We start from the raw sequence: 21207 nt of genomic DNA, 5'->3' as shown, positions 1-21207 counted from the left end.
ATACTTTTACAAAAATGTAAGTACTGACATTCTTCCATTTCACTGTCCGTTTGTGAAAGGTTTTAAATAGATTACTAATTGCCAGATTGTGACTTCAAACAAGCAGGGGCATTTTTGTTCAGTGCATCTGCAGACTTGTCTGAAATGTGTGCTGTGTGTCCTAGATTACCATCTAGCCTTCAGTGTTTTCCTTTCTTACCACATCATCCAGAATTCTATGGAGCAAGCCATCTGACCTTGGAGTTCAAACAGCCTGACTCCTTAAACATTTGTTATATATATTGTGACTCTTATTTCCTTTTAAATATCTTCTTTCTCCTGTGGGAATGTGAGTTCAGTACATCTGTGCAGAGTGAGACAAAGAATTCATTTTCTGTATAACAATTCCTAGCATTCCCATTTTCATTTGTTATCAGACAATAGAAGAAAGAAAAAGGAATGCAAGACATGTAGCTACTGGCACATTAGTCTCACAGTGCTACCTCTGGAAACTACAAAAATAAGTATTAAATGATTAAAATGCATAACAGTACCCTGAAGTACTTGGGGTTTTTGATTGTATAAGATAGAAGAACTATAAGAAATACAATTCTCCATAAAACATTATTGTGCAATAAATAGAATACTGACTCATAAGACTCATTACTGATTAGAAAATATATTATTTAGGTACAAGAAGGGTAAGGGACTTTTTTATAATGAAATTTTAAAAGATATGGAGTCAATGAAATGTGATGGTGAAGGCTAACTGTTAAATTATAGCAAATTGTGTTTAAACTTTATGCTAGTTCTACAGGAGTCAAAATTCATGGAACACTGAACAGGGCAAAATGAAATTTGTCATTAAAAGTACATTCTAGCAATCAAATTAATGTAGTATGGAGAAGGTGTTCTTAAAATGACAAGTTATAAAGAACTTGTATACATAGCAGAGAAACAGAATTGCCGTGTTTCAAAGCATTGGTAGTCTAAGTGGTTCTCAAACTCAGGTATACATAGAATTATCTGGAGGACTTGTTAAAACACAGATTGCTGGGTCCCAGGCACCTATGATACAGCAGGCCTGGGTGAGGCCTGAGAATTCACATTTCTGACCAATTTCCACTGATTTTGCAATTGCTGCTGCTGCTCTGGAGACTACACTTATAATCCTTGGTCCAGGAGGAGGAAGAAGGTGGCCTTTAAAATCTATCACTTTTCTTTTCCCATTGACTGCATAGTCATAGAAGGTTAAATTAAATACTATGATTTGGGGACTCTGAGAATTGGCACAGTTCAGGCCCCATCCAGTTACCATTCACTTGGTTCTTTTGGACACAGGAAAGCTACAGTAGGTTTTTTAATGGATATTTTCACAAGAGACCTTTTTGGTTGTATCTCTGGATTGGTGTACGTGAAAAAGATGACATTTTATTTTTTATTTAGAGCTTCTTCAGAAGGGAGTATGCATCTTTAATTTTGAATATGGGATCTGTGTGTCTTGAGAGACATGTTTTCCTTTTGTGGGAAAATGTATGTATTATAGTGGAGGGAGCATTGAGGTAGGAGTCAGGGGTCTTGGATGCTAGATTCAGTCTACCATTGTCTCGATTTCACTGTGGGAAAGTCACTTGACCTCTTTAAACTTACCCATTTTCTTGTATTTAAAATGAATGTGACAATACATACTCTGCTTGTATTATAAAGCTGTCATAATTTAGGGAAAGGTGAGGTATTAGAGGGAAAACCAGTAGCTTAAAAACATTAGCTATGGAGACCTTTAAGAAAGATGCCATCAGGCTTTTAAATACAAGCCTGAGATTGACCATGGATATGTCTGTTTCCAAAAACTAACTAACATACCAATTTTGTATGTGTGTGTTGGGGGAGTGGTTTCCTTCCAGAGGTTGAGAATAAAAAAAGAATATAAGAGTAAGAACTGGGGAAAAAGTTCTTAATCTTATATCAATATAGTATATTATATTTCTTTTCAACAGTATATAAAGAACTGTGTTTGAGTGTAAGGGGGAAAGTGTCCAGTTGAGATTATGTGGAATATACTATTTTCCTGAAAGCTGAGGTTGAATTATAAAGGCTAATAACTAGCAAGATAGCTCCTCTGATTCTGCCTAGTAAGCTTTTGGTTTCTGTTTTCATACTTGCTGCTTGATCCTAGACATGGACACAGTCACAGAACTACATGGCCAAGAAGAGTAACTAAAGCCCCAGCCTTATAGCCAGAGAGACAAAAAGAGGAGTGAGCCCCAAGGAACCAGGAATTACTGGGAAGAGGAGGTAGAAAGGGAGGAGCTCAGGAAAGCAACCCCATATTCTTCTGTTTATTTCTTGTTCCCACTCGAGCTACACACTTGTCATATGTGACCCTGACCTAATCTGCATACCAGCCAACAGTATAGATCAATATGCCTCATGAACATAAGTGTAAACATCTTCACGAAAATATTAGCAAAACAAATCTAGTGATACCTAAAAATAATGTATCTTGACCAAGAAGCAGTTATCCCAGCAAGGCAAATCTGGTTCAGTATTCAAAAATTAGTATGCCAAAGGCTTTGACTGTGTGGATCACAATAAACTGTGGAAAATTCTGAAAGAGATGGGAATACCAGACTATCTCACCTGCCTTTTGAGAAACCTGTATGCAGGTCAGGAAGCAACAATTAGAACTGGACATGGAACAACAGACTGGTTTCAAATAGGAAAAGGAGTACGTCAAGGCTGTATATTGTCACCTTGCTCTTTTAACTTATATGCAGAGTACATCATGAGAAACGCTGGGCTGGAAGAAGCACAAGCTGGAATCAAGATTGCCGGGAGAAATATCAATAACCTCAGATATGCAGATGACACCACCCTTATGGCAGAAAGTGAAGAGGAACTAAAAAGCCTCTTGATGAAAGTGAAAGTGGAGACTGAAAAAGTGGGCTTAAAGCTCAACATTCAGAAATGGCATCCAGTCCCATCACTTCATGGGAAATAGATGGGGAAACAGTGGAAACAGTGTCAGACTTTATTATTTCTGGGCTCCAAAATCACTGCAGATGGTGATTGCAGCCATGAAATTAAGACACTTACTCCTTGGAAGGACAGTTATGACCAACCTAGATAAAATATTAAAAAGCAGAGACATTCCTTTGCCAACAAAGGTCCATCTAGTCAAGGCTGTGGTTTTTCCAGTGGTCATGTATGGATGTGAGAGTTGGACTATAAAGAAAGCTGAGCACAGAAGAATTGATGCTTTTGAACTGTGGTGTTGGAGAAGACTCTTGAGAGTCCCTTGGACTGCAAGGAGGTCCAACCAGTCCATCCTAAAAGAGATGAGTCCTGGGTGTTCATTGGAAGGACTGATGTTGAAGCTGAAACTCCAGTACTTTGGCCACCTGATGAGAAGAGCTGATTCATTTGAAAAGACCCTGATACTGGGAAATTTGAGGGCAGGAAGAGAAGGGGACGACAGAGGATGAGATGGTTGGATGGCATCACCGATTCGATGGACACGGGTTTGGGTGGACTCTGGGAGTTGGTGATGGACAGGGAGGCCTGGCGTGCTGCGGTTCATGGGGTCGCAGAGTCAGACTTGACTGAGGGACTGAACTGAACTGAACGTAATAATTGTCCAAGAAAGAAAAACCATGTGACCATTTCACCGGAGGCAGATCTATGTTTGCAGATTTCACCATGCATTATTAATAAAACTCTAAGCAATCTAGAAATAGTAGAGACTTTCTCAGTCTGATATAGGACCTCTGTTAAAACTCTCCCACTAATACCATTCTTAATGATCAAAAGTCTGAATGCTTGCTTCTAAAGATTTGTTTCCTAATGGAAACATTATATTGCTAGTACAAGATTTGTTTCCTAATGGAAACATTATATTGCTAGTACAATAAGGCAAAAAAAGAAAAAGCATATAAATTGAAGAGAAAAATAGTGTGTCCTTTCTTTCTATTAACTGTCTTTTACAGAGCAAAAATTTTTAATTTTTTTGAAGTCAAACATGTCAAATGCCAAAGCCTTTGACTGTGTGGATCACAATAAACTGTGGAAAATTCTGAAAGAGATGGGAATACCAGACCACCTGATCTGCCTCTTGAGAAATCTGTATGCAGGTCAGGAAGCAACAGTTAGAACTGGACATGGAACAACAGACTGGTTCCAAATAGGAAAAGGAGTACGTCAAGGCTGTATATTGTCACCCTCTTTATTTAGCCTATATGCAGAGTACATCATGAGAAACGCTGGACTGGAAGAAACACAAGCTGGAATCAAGATTGCCAGGAGAAATGTCAACAACCTCAGATATGCAGATGACACCACCCTTATGGCAGAAAGTGAAGAGGAACTAAAAAGCCTCTTGATGAAAGTGAAAGTGGAGACTGAAAAAGTGGGCTTAAAGCTCAACATTCAGAAAACGAAGATCATGGCATCCGGTCCCACCACTTCATGGGAAATAGATGGGGAAACAGTGGAAACAGTGTCAGACTTTATTTTTTTGGGCTCCAAAATCACTGCAGATGGTGACTGCAGCCATGAAATTAAAACACGCTTACTCCTTGGAAGGAAAGTTATGACCAACCTAGATAGCATATTCAAAAGCAGAGACATTACTTTGCCAGCAAACGTCCGTCTGGTCAAGGCTATGGTTTTTCCTGTGGTCATGTATGGATGTGAGAGTTGGACTGTGAAGAAGGCTGAGCGCCGAAGAATTGATGCTTTTGAACTGTGGTGTTGGAGAAGACTCTTGAGAGTCCCTTGGACTGCAGGGAGATCCAACCAGTCCCTTCTAAAGGAGATCAGCCCTGGGATTTCTTTGGAAGGACTGATGCTAAAGCTGAAACTCCAGTACTTTGGCCACCTCATGCGAAGAGTTGACTCATTGGAAAAGACTCTGATGCTGGGAGGGATTGGGGGCAAGAGAAGGGGACGACAGAGGATGAGATGGCTGGATGGTATCACTGACTCGATGGACGTGAGTCTGAGTGAACTCCGGGAGTTGGTGATGGACAGGGAGGCCTGGCGTGCTGCGATTCATGGGGTCGCAAAGAGTCGGACATGACTGAGCGACTGATCTGATCTGATCTGATGTCAAAAAAAAAATAGACCTGCTCTGGCTGTCAGTGGCTGAGAATTCTTTGCTGGGCCATAAGTCATGAAAGCTTTTCCTTACACTTTTTGTTAAAAATTTAGATCTTACATTTTGAGGTTAATTTTTGTATAATGTGTGAGGTTCAAGGTTCATTTTTTTTTTTTTGCCTGTGAATGTTCAGTTGCTCAATTTGTTGAAATAACTGCTCTCTCAATTGAGTTGTTTTTCACCTTGGTCAAAAATAAACTGGCCATGTTTACATGAATCTGTTTCTCGATTCCCTATCCTGTCTCATTAATCTGTGCCCATTCCTTTGTCAAAACCACATTATTTTGGTTACTATAGCCTTATATAAGTAATTCTTAAAATTGCATGGTGTAATTCTTCCAATTTTATTCCCTCCCCCCCCAAATTGATTTAGATTCTGATTTCACTTTCCATATAAATTTTACTATCAATTTATACATATCTACAAAAAAAAATTTTATTGGAATTACATTGTTTGAAGGTCAGTTTGGAGAGAATTGAACCTTTACTGTTTCTTACAGTCCACGGATTGTTGAATCTTACAGTCCATGAACACAGTGTATCTCTCCATTTATCTGTTTTTATTTCTTTCATCTGCATCTTGTGGTTTATAGCATACAAGTATCTGTATGTATTAGATTTATACTTATTTCATTCGGGGGAAAGCTATTTTAAGCAGCATTTTTAAAAATTTAAGTTTCTGACTTTACCTTAATGGTATTTAGAAATGTGATTATTATGTGTATTGACTTGCATCTTGTAGCCTTGCTTAAACTCATTATTAGTCCTGGGAAGTTCTTTAATTTTGTTTTTTATAACTACCTTGAAATTTTCTGTGTAAATAATCATGTCGCTTGCAATCTTGTTTCCACTAGGAAACCTCTAATTCAGTGACTGCTTTTATCACACAGAAAGTTTACATGTCTTCATCCACAGTGTATTGTGCTGGCCACGATATATTGAGTTTAAGAGTTTATTGTAAATACAGGACCCACCTAACTATGGTCAGTTTCTATTTTTGTTAAGAGTTTTGCAAAATTTTCTACAGCATTGTGTGTGAGATTTCTGAAAACCAAAGTATAATTTGCAGAGAGAAAATATTTTACTTTATAGGGAGAGGAATCTGATGACAGAGGTCAATTTTAAAACTGTTTGATGTGACTGTCTTGCAGATACCATTTCTCTACAGGGAAAGACTTTAAAATATAGCTTGTTGTTTGATTTGTGCTACAGGTAGATTAGCTAAAATTGTATTTTGTCACCCTGAAGTTCTGTATTGTGACAGCATCAGACTCTAAAACTGTAAGACCAGCCTCAACAAAAGATAGTTTACAACTCCCGAAAATAGTTTTCTAACAGTTTGCTGCTGCTGCTGCTTCTAAGTCACTTCAGTCGTGTCCGACTCTGTGCAACCCCCTGGACGGCAGCCCACCAGGCTCCCCCGTCCCTGGGATTTTCCAGGCAAGAGTACTGGAGTGGGGTGCCATTGCCTTCTCCTTCTAACAGTTTATATATACGTAAATACATAGTTTACAGGACGGATTTCTGCCCTGTGATTTGTGGAGTAAAAGGGAAGTGGTTCCTAGTTCATTTTCTTCAGCTTTGTTAGACTCAGTTACCTATAGCTTACTGGCTTGTTCTTTGTCTTTCCTTTGATATTATAAAGTAATTTGAAGTTATCTCTCTGAGATGGCCTACTTCATCCCAAACTGTTTCCTGCTTTTATCTGGTCTTTTTTTTTTTTTTTTTTTTTCAGTGTTAAAAATTTGGATAGTGCTCTTTTAGAAGAATACTCTCAGGATATATTTATGGTTCCCCAATAGGTTACTTCAGTTGACTATTTTGGAGTCTGATCTTGTTTGAATATTTATCTAGCAATCACTACCTAGTTCTTTCTCCCTTTTTCTCCACAGTAACAAGATTTTTGGTAGGAATTGAACATTATTTCTCTTCTGGAAAAGCCCAAGAATCTGTGTAGTGATATTTTATTTTGACTTCTTTACTTTGTTTTCTTTTTAAAAAAAGAATACCGTTTGACACTTGCCTTGGTGAAATGATGCAGTGTTTCATGCATTTATTTCTCACTTATATTATTTACCTTAATAGAACATCTTTGATAGATACTGTGTACAGCTTAGTGCCCAAATATCAAAAAATTATACCTTGTAGATTTCATCATTCTGGTTAACCATAGTAATAGCAGTACACTCACTTTCAATTTTTCACGTGAAGATAAATATAGAGTAAATCCATAAAAAGTGTGATATATTGAAAAGGTTTTTATGGCTCTGAGTTCCGTTTTTATCACTTATTACTTGTGTGACCTTTATGATGTTTTCCCAACCTCTTTAAAGCCTCACTGTCTCCCTTAGTTTAAAAAAAAAGTACATGTATACTTTTCATGTTGTTATAACAATATATACCTTTCAATGTGATTGTAAGGATTAAATGAATTAATGTTAAGGAAGTGCTTTGTAAATCATATACAACTATTTCCTATAATACATAAAAACTATCCATTTTTAAGTACAGTTGACCTTTGAACAACACAGGTTTGAACTGTGTGGATTCACTTAAGTGTATATTTTTTTCACTGAGTACCTAGTACTACATGACTTGCAGTTCATTGAGTTAATGGATACATAGATATGCAGAAACCTCTATAAGTTATATGTAAATTTAATTATGCGTTGTGTATTAGCTGCTCAGTCATGTCCAACTCTTTGCGTCCCCATAGACTGTATCCTGCCAGACTCCTCTGTCCATAGAATTCTCCAGGCAAGAATACTGGAGTGGGGAGCCATTCCCTTCTCCAGGGGGTCTTCCTGACCCAGAGTTAGAACCCCGTCTCCTACTTGCAGGCAGATTCTTTAATTTAGTTATATGTTTGTTATAAGGTATATGGAACGCCAACTATAAGTTACATGTAAATTTTCTACTGCATAGATAGCACCTCTAACCCCACATTCATTGTTCACGGGTCAACTGTAATTCACTTTTAATCTGAAAAGTTTGACTGTAGTTTGGCCGCTTTCACTACAGTTTACGGTTCAACTTACTCTTTAGGCATTTCTTATCTGTGCTTAAACTTATGGAGAGATTAAGCTCTAGATGTCTTTCTTCTGTTCTATTCTGTACTTCTTCCTTACCTAAATTCTGCCTCTTCTGTTTAGAGATTCAGGACTAAAGAGTTTATCAGAGGAAAGGAATCAGAATATGATGTACACTTGGCTGTCAGGGAAATCTGATACTTATTTTGATCTGATATTTATTTTGCACTGTCACGTATTTGGGAAAGAACAGAGAAGTGGGCTTAGTGGTCAGTTTCTTTCCCCTCTCTGAGCATGGCTGTGTGTAAACACCGATTTTTTTTTTTTTAATTCTGTCTTCCAGTTACAACAGTTGGAGCTTGCACAGATACAGCAGAGAGATGCTAATCTCACAGCTCTTGCGGCTATTGGACCAAGGAAGAAGAGACCACTAGAGTCCGGGTCTGGAAGTGAGGTATGGAAACAAAGTTTGTCCTTTTATTTGTCATGTCAAAAAAGCAGGCCTAAAGGAAACAAAGAATGCAGATAATTTACTCTGCCTTGCACACTGTTGCTGCCAAATGCTGGTTAAAGCTCTCCTTTGCCTATTTTATAAAATCTTAATTTTTGCTTGTTCGTAAAAATATGTATCACCTTGAACTTTCCTCCAACTTACTACTTGTTTTATACTTCTTCCCGTCCCCCACCACTGGTCATACTGAGTTTCACTATCTCAGATTTTTCCTGTACATTCTTCCAGGCAGTTTTATATAATTTTCTCCTCGCTGGGTGTCTAAATCCAGCTCATCTGTTAAGATCAAGTCTGCCCTCTTTTTTCTACCATGGCTTTATTCTGCGTACCCACACTAACTTCTCTTTTTCTCTGCATGTAATGTGTTTGCATGGCATTAACCGTTCTCTACTCCTCACATGAGTATTTTCTCTTCGGTTTATTATGAGAGATTATGAACTTCTTGAGCAAGACTGTAATCCTTTTCCTTTGAATCTCCCACAGGACCAGGTACATATTAATATATATTCAGTAAATATCATTAATTGTTTGATTAACACCAAGGAAGGATCTTACATCTTTAGAGCGATTATTCTAGATTAATTAATCTATAATGCTAGATTTTCAGATTGGTCATTGGGGCTAAGATACAAGAGTGAGAAAGAGCCCTGAGTTGGGTCAGTAATAAAGAAACTGTGGCTCCTCTGTTCTGCTCTATAAAACTTAAATGTGCTCTGGGACAAGCTCTTCCCAGCTGACCCAAAACATTAACAGTTCCTGATAAATGATAGTCATCTCTGTAGAGGAGAGATTTTAAAAGTCTAGTTCTTTTTATTAATAAAAATGTAATGGATATAATACGTTCACATGCAAAAAAATTCATAGTATAAAAATGTTTGAAAAAGATGAGTTTCCCCCTCCCAGATTTCTAGTCCCCCATCCCCTGCCCAACCAGATGTAACCACCGTTCAGATTCTCACATATCCTCATAGAATTTATTATGAATATAGATGTGTATCTCATGTGCCTTCACAAATTCACATTTGATTTTGTTTTTACCAAATGCAATCAAATTGTATCTGTTGTTCTGCTCTTGATACTTTTCCCCTTTTCCATAATCTCTCTCATATAATTTACCTCCATTTTTTTAAAGGTATGTTACATCACTTTGTTTAGATAAACAATTTATTTAGCCAGTTCTCTAATGGAAATTTAGTTGCTTCCAGATGCTTCCGTTACCTCAGAGAGTGTCCTTGTACTTCCACTGTTGTACTTGTTCAGTGTATCTATAAGCTAAATTCCTAAAAATGAAATTCCTGGGTTAAAGAGTGCATGATAGGAACAACTTTGGAAAAATTAAAACATATTCAAAGATAGAGTAGTATAATGAATCCCCTACATACTTACCATCCCCATGCAACTACTATCATTTTATGCCAAATTTTGTTTTATTTATATCTGCACCAACTTTCTCAGGTAAGTTTTTTACTCCTCAGGTTATTTTCAACACAATCCTAGATTCAGTATCATTTTACCCATAAATTATTTGTTGCTTTTCACTTTTGATAAATATTTTTAAATTGCCCCCTAAATGATTTGTATCAGGTTTTGCATCCATTCATGCCTGTTTTTCCACACAGTCATTAACCCTGGGGATAATCTTTTCCATCTGATGACTGGAAGTGCAATTTTTAATAGTGTTTAAATTCCAAGTGAAATTGAGCAATTTTTTCATGGGTATATTGACACTTTCAATTTATTTTCTCCCCCCTATGTTATATTTTTTAATAGATTTAAAAAAATGGAACACTCCACACCCCCCTTCACTTTTTTTTCAGTTTGTCTGGGCTTTATTCATATGAAAGTTTGTATTTTGTTAAATTAAAAAAAAAATCAGTCATTTTCTTTTGTCCTTCTCGAATTCCATTGTGTTTGGAAAGCCCTTTCTTAATAATTAGACTTATGAGTTAGTCCTTTTATCATTTCAGCTTTAAAGTATAAGTCTCTGATTCATTCAGAGTTTGCTCGGAATAATGGGTGAGATCTGCTTTTAGCTTTACTCGCTTTCTGCCTCCTCGTTCTCCAGACGAGCAGACTGTCCCAACTCTGTTTCCTCGGTAATTCTTTCCCCACTGATTGGTTGTGCCACCTTTATCACAGACAGTTTTGTGTCAAATACAAATTCCCGTATATATTTGAGTCTGACCCAGTGCTATCTAATAGAACTTCCTGTGATGAACACTTACGGAGTCTGAGCTGCCCTCAACAGCTACATAACGACTGTTGAGCAGTTGAGCTATGGCTACTGTGATTGAGGAAATGAAATTTTAACTCTAAAAAGTTCATGTAAATTTTAATAGGCACACGTGGCTAGTAGCTGCATATAAGTGCATGGGACCAGTCTACTGTTTATAGATTATTTTTATCTGTTTATGATTATTTATGTATTGCTGCCAAATCTTTTTTCTTAACCATCTCAACCATTTTTATGTGCACAGATCAGTGGTGGTAAGCATATTCACATTGCTGCACCCCACACCCGCAGAACTTTTTCATCTTGCAAAACTGAAACTCTATACCCATTGAATAACTCCCCATCTTCCCCTTTCCCAGCCCCTGGTAAACAACACTCTACTTTGATTCTGTAATTTGATTACTTAGATTCCTCATGTAAGTGGAATGAATCATACAGTATTTGTCTTTTTGTGACCTTGAGGTTCCAAATCTTAGTATATTTTAAAAATATGGTAAAACTAGTCCAGTAGAAATTTTTATGTTCCTACTTCTCTACCACAGGACAACCCACTGTCCTTTATTATTGGTCTATTTGTATATAAATGTGTGCAAATATTTTATTAAAAGTGGGGCATGCTCTTTCATCATTAAGCACATTCCTATAAATATGGCCTCGTTAGCATACTTTTTTCTTTTTGGCAAGAACAGTTATTTGTAAATTTCTTCATCCACGTAGTTATTCTTTATAATATCATAACTCCTTTGAGAAAGATACAGGAATGTCTGAGTTCCTGCCCTACTTTTTGATTAATTTTTTCAAAGCTTCATTTTTATGTGTCATTTGAGTTTGTCACAAATCTCAGAAACATTAAAGGTTCCCTGGTTTCTAATAATCAGAGATTGTAAAGTACTTTTCATTTATTGTATGTTTGAATCTGAGAAAGTCTATAGGTTACAGGGGGCAGAAATGAAATGTACTATTGATATTCAAAACGGTGATTTAAAAAAATCAGTTTATATCAGTATTAAAATGGAAATTTATTTAATTTTTATTTATTTAATAGAAATTTAAATTTAAATTTTTAATTTTTAAATTTCAAAACAGATATATGTTCTAACTTGGCTATAAATATATTGAAGTGTTTGTTTCCTTGGTGCTTCTTCAGTTTTGAGAATTTAGGCACATATATTTTCCCCTTTATTCCTGTATTTTTAACTTAGATCGTTGTCAGACTTTTTCTGAACTATAAACAGCCAGTACTTTAAGTAATCCAACTTGAATTGAAAATGTCCATTTCTTTAATGAGTTGGTGACATTTTAGTACAATCCTTATTTTGAAATTAGCTGAAAACTACTTTTTTGTGTTGATTTGTATTCATGGTGTTTTAACTTAAAGTTAAATTTTCTTTGAAAGGCAATTTTCTTTGAAAAATGGGAAACTGGAGAGAACCTTCCTATATGCTCTTTCAGTGTTTACATAGACTGCTGATTGATTTGCCCCTCCAGTCGCTTAAATTGCATGAATCAGGATTGTTAAAAACCCTTTAACAATTTGATTTTTTTATTCTCACAAATAACACAAAATTGATATTTGAAACCATTTATATTTTTATTACTCTGTACCTAAAAATTGAGGGTCTACTTAGTGTCTGCCTCTTTCTTTATAGATGGAAACCTGAAATGTTACCTGTTTGGTCTGAATTTGCTGGAATAAGCATAAAATCCCAGAGGGGAGTGGGGTGGAGTCTTGCTCTTTGAGGAGTAAATCCTTGGTTCAAATGCAGGTTTTTCTAGTACCGAAGGGGAGAGCTTTCAGTTTGGAACGCTGCATAAAGTAGTGGCAATTTTTAAAAATATAAATTTCAGAGAATTAAACTTAGAACATTCAGCATTCATAGCTTATCATTTTTGTTGATAATGAATCAACAAAAGTAAATTTGGAGAAATTTGTTTTAGACCTTCTTCCTTTAGACTTTTTTTTTGTTATGCCAAACTCCCTCTTATCCTTCAAAAATCTTTCTAGTTGTACAATTTATATATTAAACTATCCTCTATGTAGATTTACATTTAATATTCTCAGAAGTCTTGCTAGAGTTGAATAGCATCAGCCACCGTCTCCGGGTGTTACTCTGGCAAAAAGCAACAAGTACCAATTATCATTTAGAACCAACTATTTATTCCATAAGCCTGTTGCGTCTAAGGGAGGGGGACTGTTAAAATTTGCTACTTTGGAGTATTTAATTTCTCCTTAATTTACTTCTGTGCATTGAAGTGTATGAAATCAGTTCTTAGATTAATATAGACTGTATAGATACCTATGTGGTAATTTAGAACCTACTTAAAGATTTAGAATGTTTGCATGTTTGTGTTTTGTATATATATTGCTTAGGTGATGTCTTTGGAACGTTAAGTCCTGAATAACTTTACTTCCTCCATTAATTTTAGGTCCTTGGATTAGAAAGAATCTCTTTTTTGGATTAGCAGTACTTTTTAAAATTTTTATTTATATTAATTGGAGGCTAATTACTTTACAGTATTTTGGTGGGTTTTGCCATACATTGACATGAATCAGCCATGGGTGTACATGTGTCCCCCATCCTGAACCCTGCTCCCACCTCCCTCCCTATCCCATCCCTCTGGGTTGTCCCAGTGCCCCAGCTTTGAGTGCCCTGTTTCATGCATCAAACTTGGACTGGTCATCTATTTCATATATGGTAATATAAATGTTTCAGTGCTATTCTCTCAAATCATCCCACCCTTGCCTTCTCAAAACAGAGTCCAAAAGTCTGTTCTTTATATCTGTGTCTCTTTTGCTGTCTCATGTATAGGGTCATCATTACCATCTTTCTAAAGTCCATATATAGGTGTCAATGTACTGTATTGGTGTTTTTCTTGCTGACTACTTCACTCTGTATAATAGGCTCCAGTTTCATCTACCTCATTAGAACTGATTCAAATGCTTTCTTTTTAATAGCTGAGTAATATTCCATTGTGTACCACAGCTTTCTTATCCATTCATCTGCTGATGGACATCTAGGTTGCTTCCATGTCCTAGCTATTGTAGACAGTGCTGCAGTGAACGTTGAGGTACACGTGTCTCTTTCAATTATGGTTTCCTCAGTGTGTATGCCCAGCAGTAGGATTGCTGGGTCCTATGGCAGTTCTATTTCCAGTTTTTTTAAGGAATCTCCACACTGTTCTCCATAGTGGCTACACTAGTTTGCATTCCCACCAACAGTGTAAGAGGGTTCCCTTTTCTCCACACCCTCTCCAGCATTTATTGTTTGTAGACTTTTTGATAGCAGCTGTTCTGACCAGTATGAGATGGTTCCTCATTGTGGTTTTGATTTGCATTTCTCTGATAATGATTGATATTGAGTATCTTTTCATATGTTTTTTAGCCATCTGTATGTCTTCTTTGGAGAAACGTCTGTTTAGTTCTTTGGCCCATTTTTTGATCGGGTCATTTATTTTTCTGGTATTGAGTTGAACAAGATGCTCATACATTTTTGAGGTTAATTATTTGTCAGTTTCTTCATTTGCTATTACTTTCTCCCATTCTGAACCCTGTCTTTTCACCCTGCTTATAGTTTCCTTCGTTGTGAAAAAGCTTTTAGGTTTAATTAGGTCCCATTTGTTTATTTTTGCTTTTATTTCCATTCTCTGGGAGGTGGGTCATAGAGGATCTTGCTGTGATTTATGTCGGAGTGTGTTTTGCCTATGTCTTCCTCTAGGAGTTTTATAGTTTCTAGTCTTAGGTTTAGATCTTTGATCCATTTTGAGTTTATTTTTGTGTATGGTGTTAGAAAGTGTTCTAGTTTCATTCTTTTACAGGTGGTTGACCACTTTACAGGTGGTTTCCCAGCACCACTTGCTAAAGAGATTGTCTTTTCTCCATTGTATATTCTTGCCTCTTCTGTCAAACATAAGGTGTCCATAGGTGTGTGGATTTATCTCTGGGCTTTCTGTTTTGTTCCATTGATCTTTATTTCTGTCTTTGTGCCAGGACCATATTGTCTTGATGATCATAGCTTTGTAGTATAGTCTGAAGTCAGGCAGGTTGATTCCTCCAGGTCCATTCTTCTTTCTCAAGATTGCTTTGGCTATTCGAGGTTTTTTGTATTTCCATACAAATTATGAAATTGTTTGTTCTAGTTCTCTGGAAAATACCATTGGGAGCTTGATAGGGATTGCATTGAATCTGTAGATTGCTTTGGGTAGTATACTCTTTTCACTGTATTTATTCTTCTGATCCATGAACATGGTATATTTCTCCATCAATTTGTGTCATCTTTGATTTCTTTCATCAGTATTTCATAGTTTTCTATATACAGGTCTTTTGTTTCTTTCAGTAGATTTATTCCTAAGTATTTTATTCTTTTCATCTCAATGGTGAATGGGATTGTTTCCTTAATTTTGCTTTCTGTTTTCTCATTGTTAGTATATAGGAATGCAAGGCATTTCTTTGTATTAATTTTATATCCTGCAACTTTACTATATTCATTGATTAGCTCTAGTAATTTTCTGGTGGTGTCTTTAGGGTTTTCTATGTAGAGGATCATGTCATCTGCAAACAATGAGAGTTTTACTTCTTTTCCAATCTGGATTCCTTTTATTTCTTTTTCTTCTCTGATTGCTATGGCCAGAACTACCAAAACTATGTTGAACAATAGTGGTGAGAGTGGGCACCCTTGTCTTGTTCCTGAATTTAGGAGAAATGCTTTCAATTTTTCACCATCGAGGGTAATGTTTACTGTGGATTTATCATATATGGTTTTTATTATGTTGAAGTATGTTCCTTCTGTGCCTGCTTTCTGGAGAGTTTTTATCATAAATGGGTGTTGAATTTTGTCAAAGGCTTTCTCTGAATCTATTGAGATATTCATATGGTTTTTATGTTTCAATTTGTTAATGTGGTGTATATATCACATTGATTGCTTTGTAAATCTTGAAGAATCCTTGCATCCCTGGGATTAAGCCCACTTGGTCATGATGCATGATCTTTTTAATATGTTGTTGGATTCTGTTCGCTAGAATTTTGTTGAGGATTTTTGCATCTATGTTCATCAGTGATATTGGCCTGTAGTTTTCTTTTTTTGTGGCATCTTTGTCTGGTTTTGGTATTAGGGTGATGGTGGCCTCATAGAATGAGTTTGGGCGTTTACCTTCCTCTGCAATTTTCTGGAAGAGTTTGAGTAGGATAGGTGTTGGCTCTTTTAATTTTTGGTCTAATTCACCTGTGAAGCCATCTGGTCCTGGGCTTTTTGTTTGTTGGAAGATTTTTTATTACAGTTTCAATTTCTGTGTATATGTTAGGTCTGTTAAGATTTTCTTTTTTTTCCTGGTTCAGTTTTGGACGGTTATACTTTTCTAAGAGTTCATCCATTTCTTCCAAGTTGTCCATTCTAGTGGCATATAGTTGCTTATGACCCTTTGTATTTCTGTGTTGTTGGTTGTGATTTCTCCATTTTCATTTCTAATTTTGTTGATTTGATTCTTCTCCCTTTTTCTCTTGATGAGTATGGCTAATGGTTTGTCTATTTTATTTATCTTCTCAAAGAATCAGTTTTCAGTTTTGTTGATTTTTGCTTTAGTCTCCTTTGTTTCTTTTTCATTTATTTCTGCTCTAATTTTTATGATTTCTTTCCTTCTACTAACCCTGGGGTTCTTCATTTCTTCTTTTTTTAGTTACTTTAAGTATAAAGTTAGGTTATTTATTCGATTTTTCTCTTGTTTCTTGATGTAAGCTTGTATTGCTATGAACCTTCCCCTTAGCACCGCTTTTACTGAATCCCATAAGTTTTGGATTGTTGTTTTCATTTTCATTTGTTTTTATGCATATTTTTATTTCCTTTTTGACTTCTTCCTTGATTTGTCGATTAGCAATACTTTCAAATAGTTTACCTAACTTATTAATGATCCAGCCATCGTAACAATATTTATTTTGTTGAAAATAAAGATAGATTTTGTTTTGACCTTCTAACACATTGGCTTGAAAATGCTGGTATTTCTTTTAAGATTAAGTGGTTAAAATGTCAGATCGACTACATGGTGCTTATAGTATTTATATGCCTAATATGTGTTTCTTTAAAGAGTGTTCGTTTGCTAAACAAAGCAAAGAAATTATTGCCACATAGATAAGTGTATACTCTTTCTGTCTAGAAGCTGGTTAGAGTACTGCCCTGTAAAATTTTGAAGATTTTAGGGGAAGAGAAGGGATTTTTTTGAAACTTTGCTTAGTAATAAATACAAATTTTATTGAATCAGAATTGCTTTCAGACAAATATATTTTTTTCACAGTTGAATTCTAATTCAGAAATGAATGTCAGAGAATGATAACAGTTTTTCTATTTCTCCCAGGTATTAAAGGTACATCCCTAAAATTCATTTCTTCTTTATTGTACTTTTTAAGTGTGTATACCTTCAAAATAAGGCATTTCATTTAAGCAGACTTGTAACTATTATTAAACCAAGGATTCTTTAAATATTATTAGCCAAGCAAATTTTATTTGGACAGAACCTATAAAATGATTCTACAGCAGAACTGTAAATCTGTATGGTTAACCGTTTATTGGTTAATGGTCTCTCTGTAACATTAATAATAGAAATCATCACATTGCAGTATTTTGTGAGTAGACGTTTAGGGGAAAAAAGGTGAGAAAGGACCATTTTAAAATAGTATGTTGACAATACCATAAAGAAATTATGCTTCAATTACAAATAAATAAATTTTTAAAAAAAGAAATATTGGAGTCCATATTTACCTGCTTATATGCCAGGAATTGTTCTAAGCATTAGGAATATGACAGTAAGTAAAAAAAGGGAAAGAGAAATAGGGTATTGAATTCCATTGGCAAGAATGTTTCATGCCATAGCTTACAGAAGTGTGATTTCTGAAAAAGTTATATTAATTTTTATGTGTATTTAGAGTTGAACTTTTGAAAAAATACTATACTTCAAATAGTGTTTCGTAACAGTTTGGTATAGATATTATTGGAACTTTTTTGTTCAGAACTTGGGAGTCTTATGATAGTATCTATTGTAGCAACCTGCCCTTCTCTTTAGCTCCAATTTGATGTTTAAAGTATTAGAGTACTTTGATTTGAGGGGCAACAGGGTATGGAGAGGGAAGGGAATTTTCAGAAGACTCCAGGCAAGAACACTGGAGTGGGTTCTTGGAGTGAAAAGTTAAAGTGAAGTCGCCTAGTCGTGTCCAACTCTTCGCAACCCCATGGACTGCAGCCCATCAGATTCCTCCGTCCATAGGATTTTCCAGGCAAGAGTACTGGAGTGGGTGCCATCGCCTTCTCCGAATCACTTCATAGATAGCCTGAAATCACTTGAGCATTCTACTAATTTGAATATACCTGAGAAAAAATTTACCAGAATCATAGTGGCACAAACATTTTCCCTTCCTCGTGATATAATATTAAATCCTCAGTGTCTTGAGCTTCCCCTGTGGCTCAGTGGTATAGAATCCACCTGCCAATGTAGGAGAGGCAGGTTCGATCCCTGAGTTGGGAAGATTCCCCTGGAGAAAGAAATATCAACCCACTCCAGTATTCTTGCCTGGACAGTCCCATAGACAGAGGAGCCTGGCAGGCTACAGTCCACGGGATTGGAAAGAGTAACATGACTTAGCAACACTAAATAACAACACCTCAGTGTCTTAGGATGCCTGCACCTATTCAATGAAAGAATAGCTTAGTGAACCCCAAGAACTATCTCCGAGATTCTGAAGAAATCTGTGTGATAGGTAGCCATTTTTTTCCCTCCATGCTAATCCTAACAACAGTATTTCCTGTCCCCCTCCCATTATTTCTGTTCCTTGCTGGTATGCCCCTTCAAGGAAGTGAAAATTAGCTAGTTAAGTGTCAGGTAACAATGTACCTGTTTTTTAAAACAAGGACTTAGCAGCAACTTCCTGCTCATAGCCACAAGTGAAGTCTGGGAAAGGTGGAACATCCTGGAAAGGTAATGATGGTACCAGAAAGTGTTCTGTCCAAGAACAAATGGAACTATGGTGGTTCGTGTGTGTCTGTCAGATAAGAGGAAACATCAGGAGGCAGAGTGAGATGGGTTCCATTGCTTTGTCTTCGGAGAAGATGGTTAGGGAATTTCTGGATTTTATTACTAGAATTAGGAGAATTCCTAATTACTACTTTTCCAAGAATCATTTCAGGGACTTCCTGGTAGTCCAGGAGCTAAGACTCCAAGCTTCTAGTGCAGGGGGCTTGGGTTCAATCTCTGGTCAGGAAACTAAATCCCACGTGCCACAACTAAGACCTGGCATAGCCAAGTAAATAAATAAATAAATTTAAAATAAAAGACTCATTTCAACACGGAGCATGCTAGGGCTTTCAAAGCACTAGGCCTGTGGTCTCAAACACAGAGTGCCCACAGATTTCTTTGTACCTGTCAGAAAATATGATTTTGTTTTCATTTCTTGACTTTTCTTCTCAATTCCCTCCCACCTTTATATAAGGATAGTTATATAGAATTATTAAAACCAAAGCTCTTTAGAATGTAATATTAGGCAGATTTCAGTGGTAACTTTCTTCCATTGTTTAAACTAGTTTAAGTTTACTTAGGTATGTAATCTCTTAAGATCCTTTCCAGTACCTACAAGTTTCTTATGAAATGAAGAAGAAACAATTTCCAGAAGAGTATAATCAAAAGGTGGATTATTGATTGAGGGGGTAAGAAAGAGGTCTCCTGTGTCTGCGAGAGTAAATAGCTTTTTATTTGGGAGAAGGAGTGTTAACTCTGATCACGTTGAAAAATGTCAAAATGATATAAAAGTATTAAAAACAACTCATGTTTCTTGAGTTACCCTTTCCAGAAATATCCATGCATATATTAGGTTAAACCCTATCAACTTGCCATTTTCATAGATGAAAATCTATCAGGTATTCGCAATTCCATACCTATGATCAAATATATATATATATATACACACACACACACAAATTGCATATTAATAACTATAGTTTACTTTTACCAAGCACTTAGAATGTATTATCTTTGTTAGTTTTTGTTAACTCCTCTACTATTATTTTCTCTAAATGAAAAAATTCAGGTATAAGGAAGATGACTTTTCCAGAGTTCCACAGTTAGTAAGTAGAGAACCCCAGATACATATCAAAAAATTTGATGTTTGTCTGTACTCTTAACCACTATAATGGGATCATCCTAAAAGTACTATTTTACAACTTGTGAAACAGTGTATATGGACATTTTCCTGTGTTGGTTATATACTTTTGTGCCAATTCTGTTATCCACTGATAGACATTTAAAATATTTTCATTTGTTTATTATAAATAGTTAGCATTCTCTGTCATCATGTACCCATTTATTTTGCCGACTTGATTTCTAGAAGTGGGACTTCTGGGTCAAAGGATATTCACATCTTAAATTTTAATAAATATTTCCATGTTAATTTCCAAGAAGTTTATGCCAGTTTCCACCACTGCGTGAATGCCTATTTTCCCATCCATTTGTTAGTAACAGATGTGATCAGACATTTCAAAATGTTCCAGTTTCTGCAACTTTTCATTTATTGTATCTATGCCACTTCTCTCTGCCCTCTTCAAAGGTTGAGGTTCTGTTTATGTATGGAACATGGTGCAGGAGTGTGAACAACCTCTAAGATAGCCTATAAGGAGAATACTTGGATTTTTGAAATTTTATTTAAGCATTAAAAATAATTTATGGACAGTTTTTTTCATACCTTAGAAATGGGTGTATTTTGAAACAGACAACCGAGTTGAATTCTTCAGGGTATTTGAACAATCAGTCTTACATAGATGTTATTTTGTTTACCATATTTACTAGTTTTCATGATTTGAGGGTGTAGGTAGATTAGAATTGAAATATTAAGCATGAAATGATTCGGGGAACACAGCAGTTTAAAATCTACTAGGGGACAAACAGAATTAGATATTTTAACAGGTTTGTTTCTATAAATATCATGTAGCTACATTAGAATTGAGAGCATGTATCATTTTAGATAAAGAAGCTTTTTATGTTTTGAGGTATATTTTTTCACATTTAATTTTGTTCACACTTTCATTAACAAATCTGCCTCTTTTTCATAAATGACTTAAACATAAATCTGAATTTTAGTTGGATCTTTAAAATTTTCCAGAGATTCAAAGGCTGACTCTTTATCAGCTATCTTCAGGGACTGCCTGTGAAATAAGTTGAATTGCACATTATGGGTTTATCTTTCATCCTTCCCAAATCCCCTTTAAAAGATAGTAAAGGAGAGAAAAAAACATAAAAACACAAGAATAAAGAAAAGAGAAAACAGTAATAC

The 21207-nt window shown here is 35.8% G+C and overlaps 1 protein-coding gene across 3 annotated transcripts in view; it reads left to right on the top strand.

Moving 5' to 3' along the window:
• TAF4B (TATA-box binding protein associated factor 4b) overlaps positions 1–21207 on the top strand; it is a 108936-nt gene that overhangs the window by 75541 nt on the left and 12188 nt on the right. For 2 of the 3 annotated variants that reach the window (XM_086372902.1, XM_086372903.1), the window contains one exon: positions 8507–8617. In XM_086372902.1, coding sequence (XP_086229028.1) covers positions 8507–8617 — 111 coding nt within the window. Of the gene's footprint in view, positions 1–8506; positions 8618–21207 lie in introns of those variants that run through there. The other variant, XR_015153787.1, reaches the window with a different exon arrangement.

This window comes from Bos grunniens, chromosome 24 (assembly GCF_055505025.1).
Source record: "Bos grunniens cultivar Pamir isolate PY7600 chromosome 24, Bosgru_T2T1.0, whole genome shotgun sequence".
Classification (NCBI taxonomy): domain Eukaryota; kingdom Metazoa; phylum Chordata; class Mammalia; order Artiodactyla; family Bovidae; genus Bos; species Bos grunniens.
The sequence above is the reverse complement of the archived record's forward strand: the minus strand, read 5'-3'. Positions and strand labels throughout refer to the sequence as shown.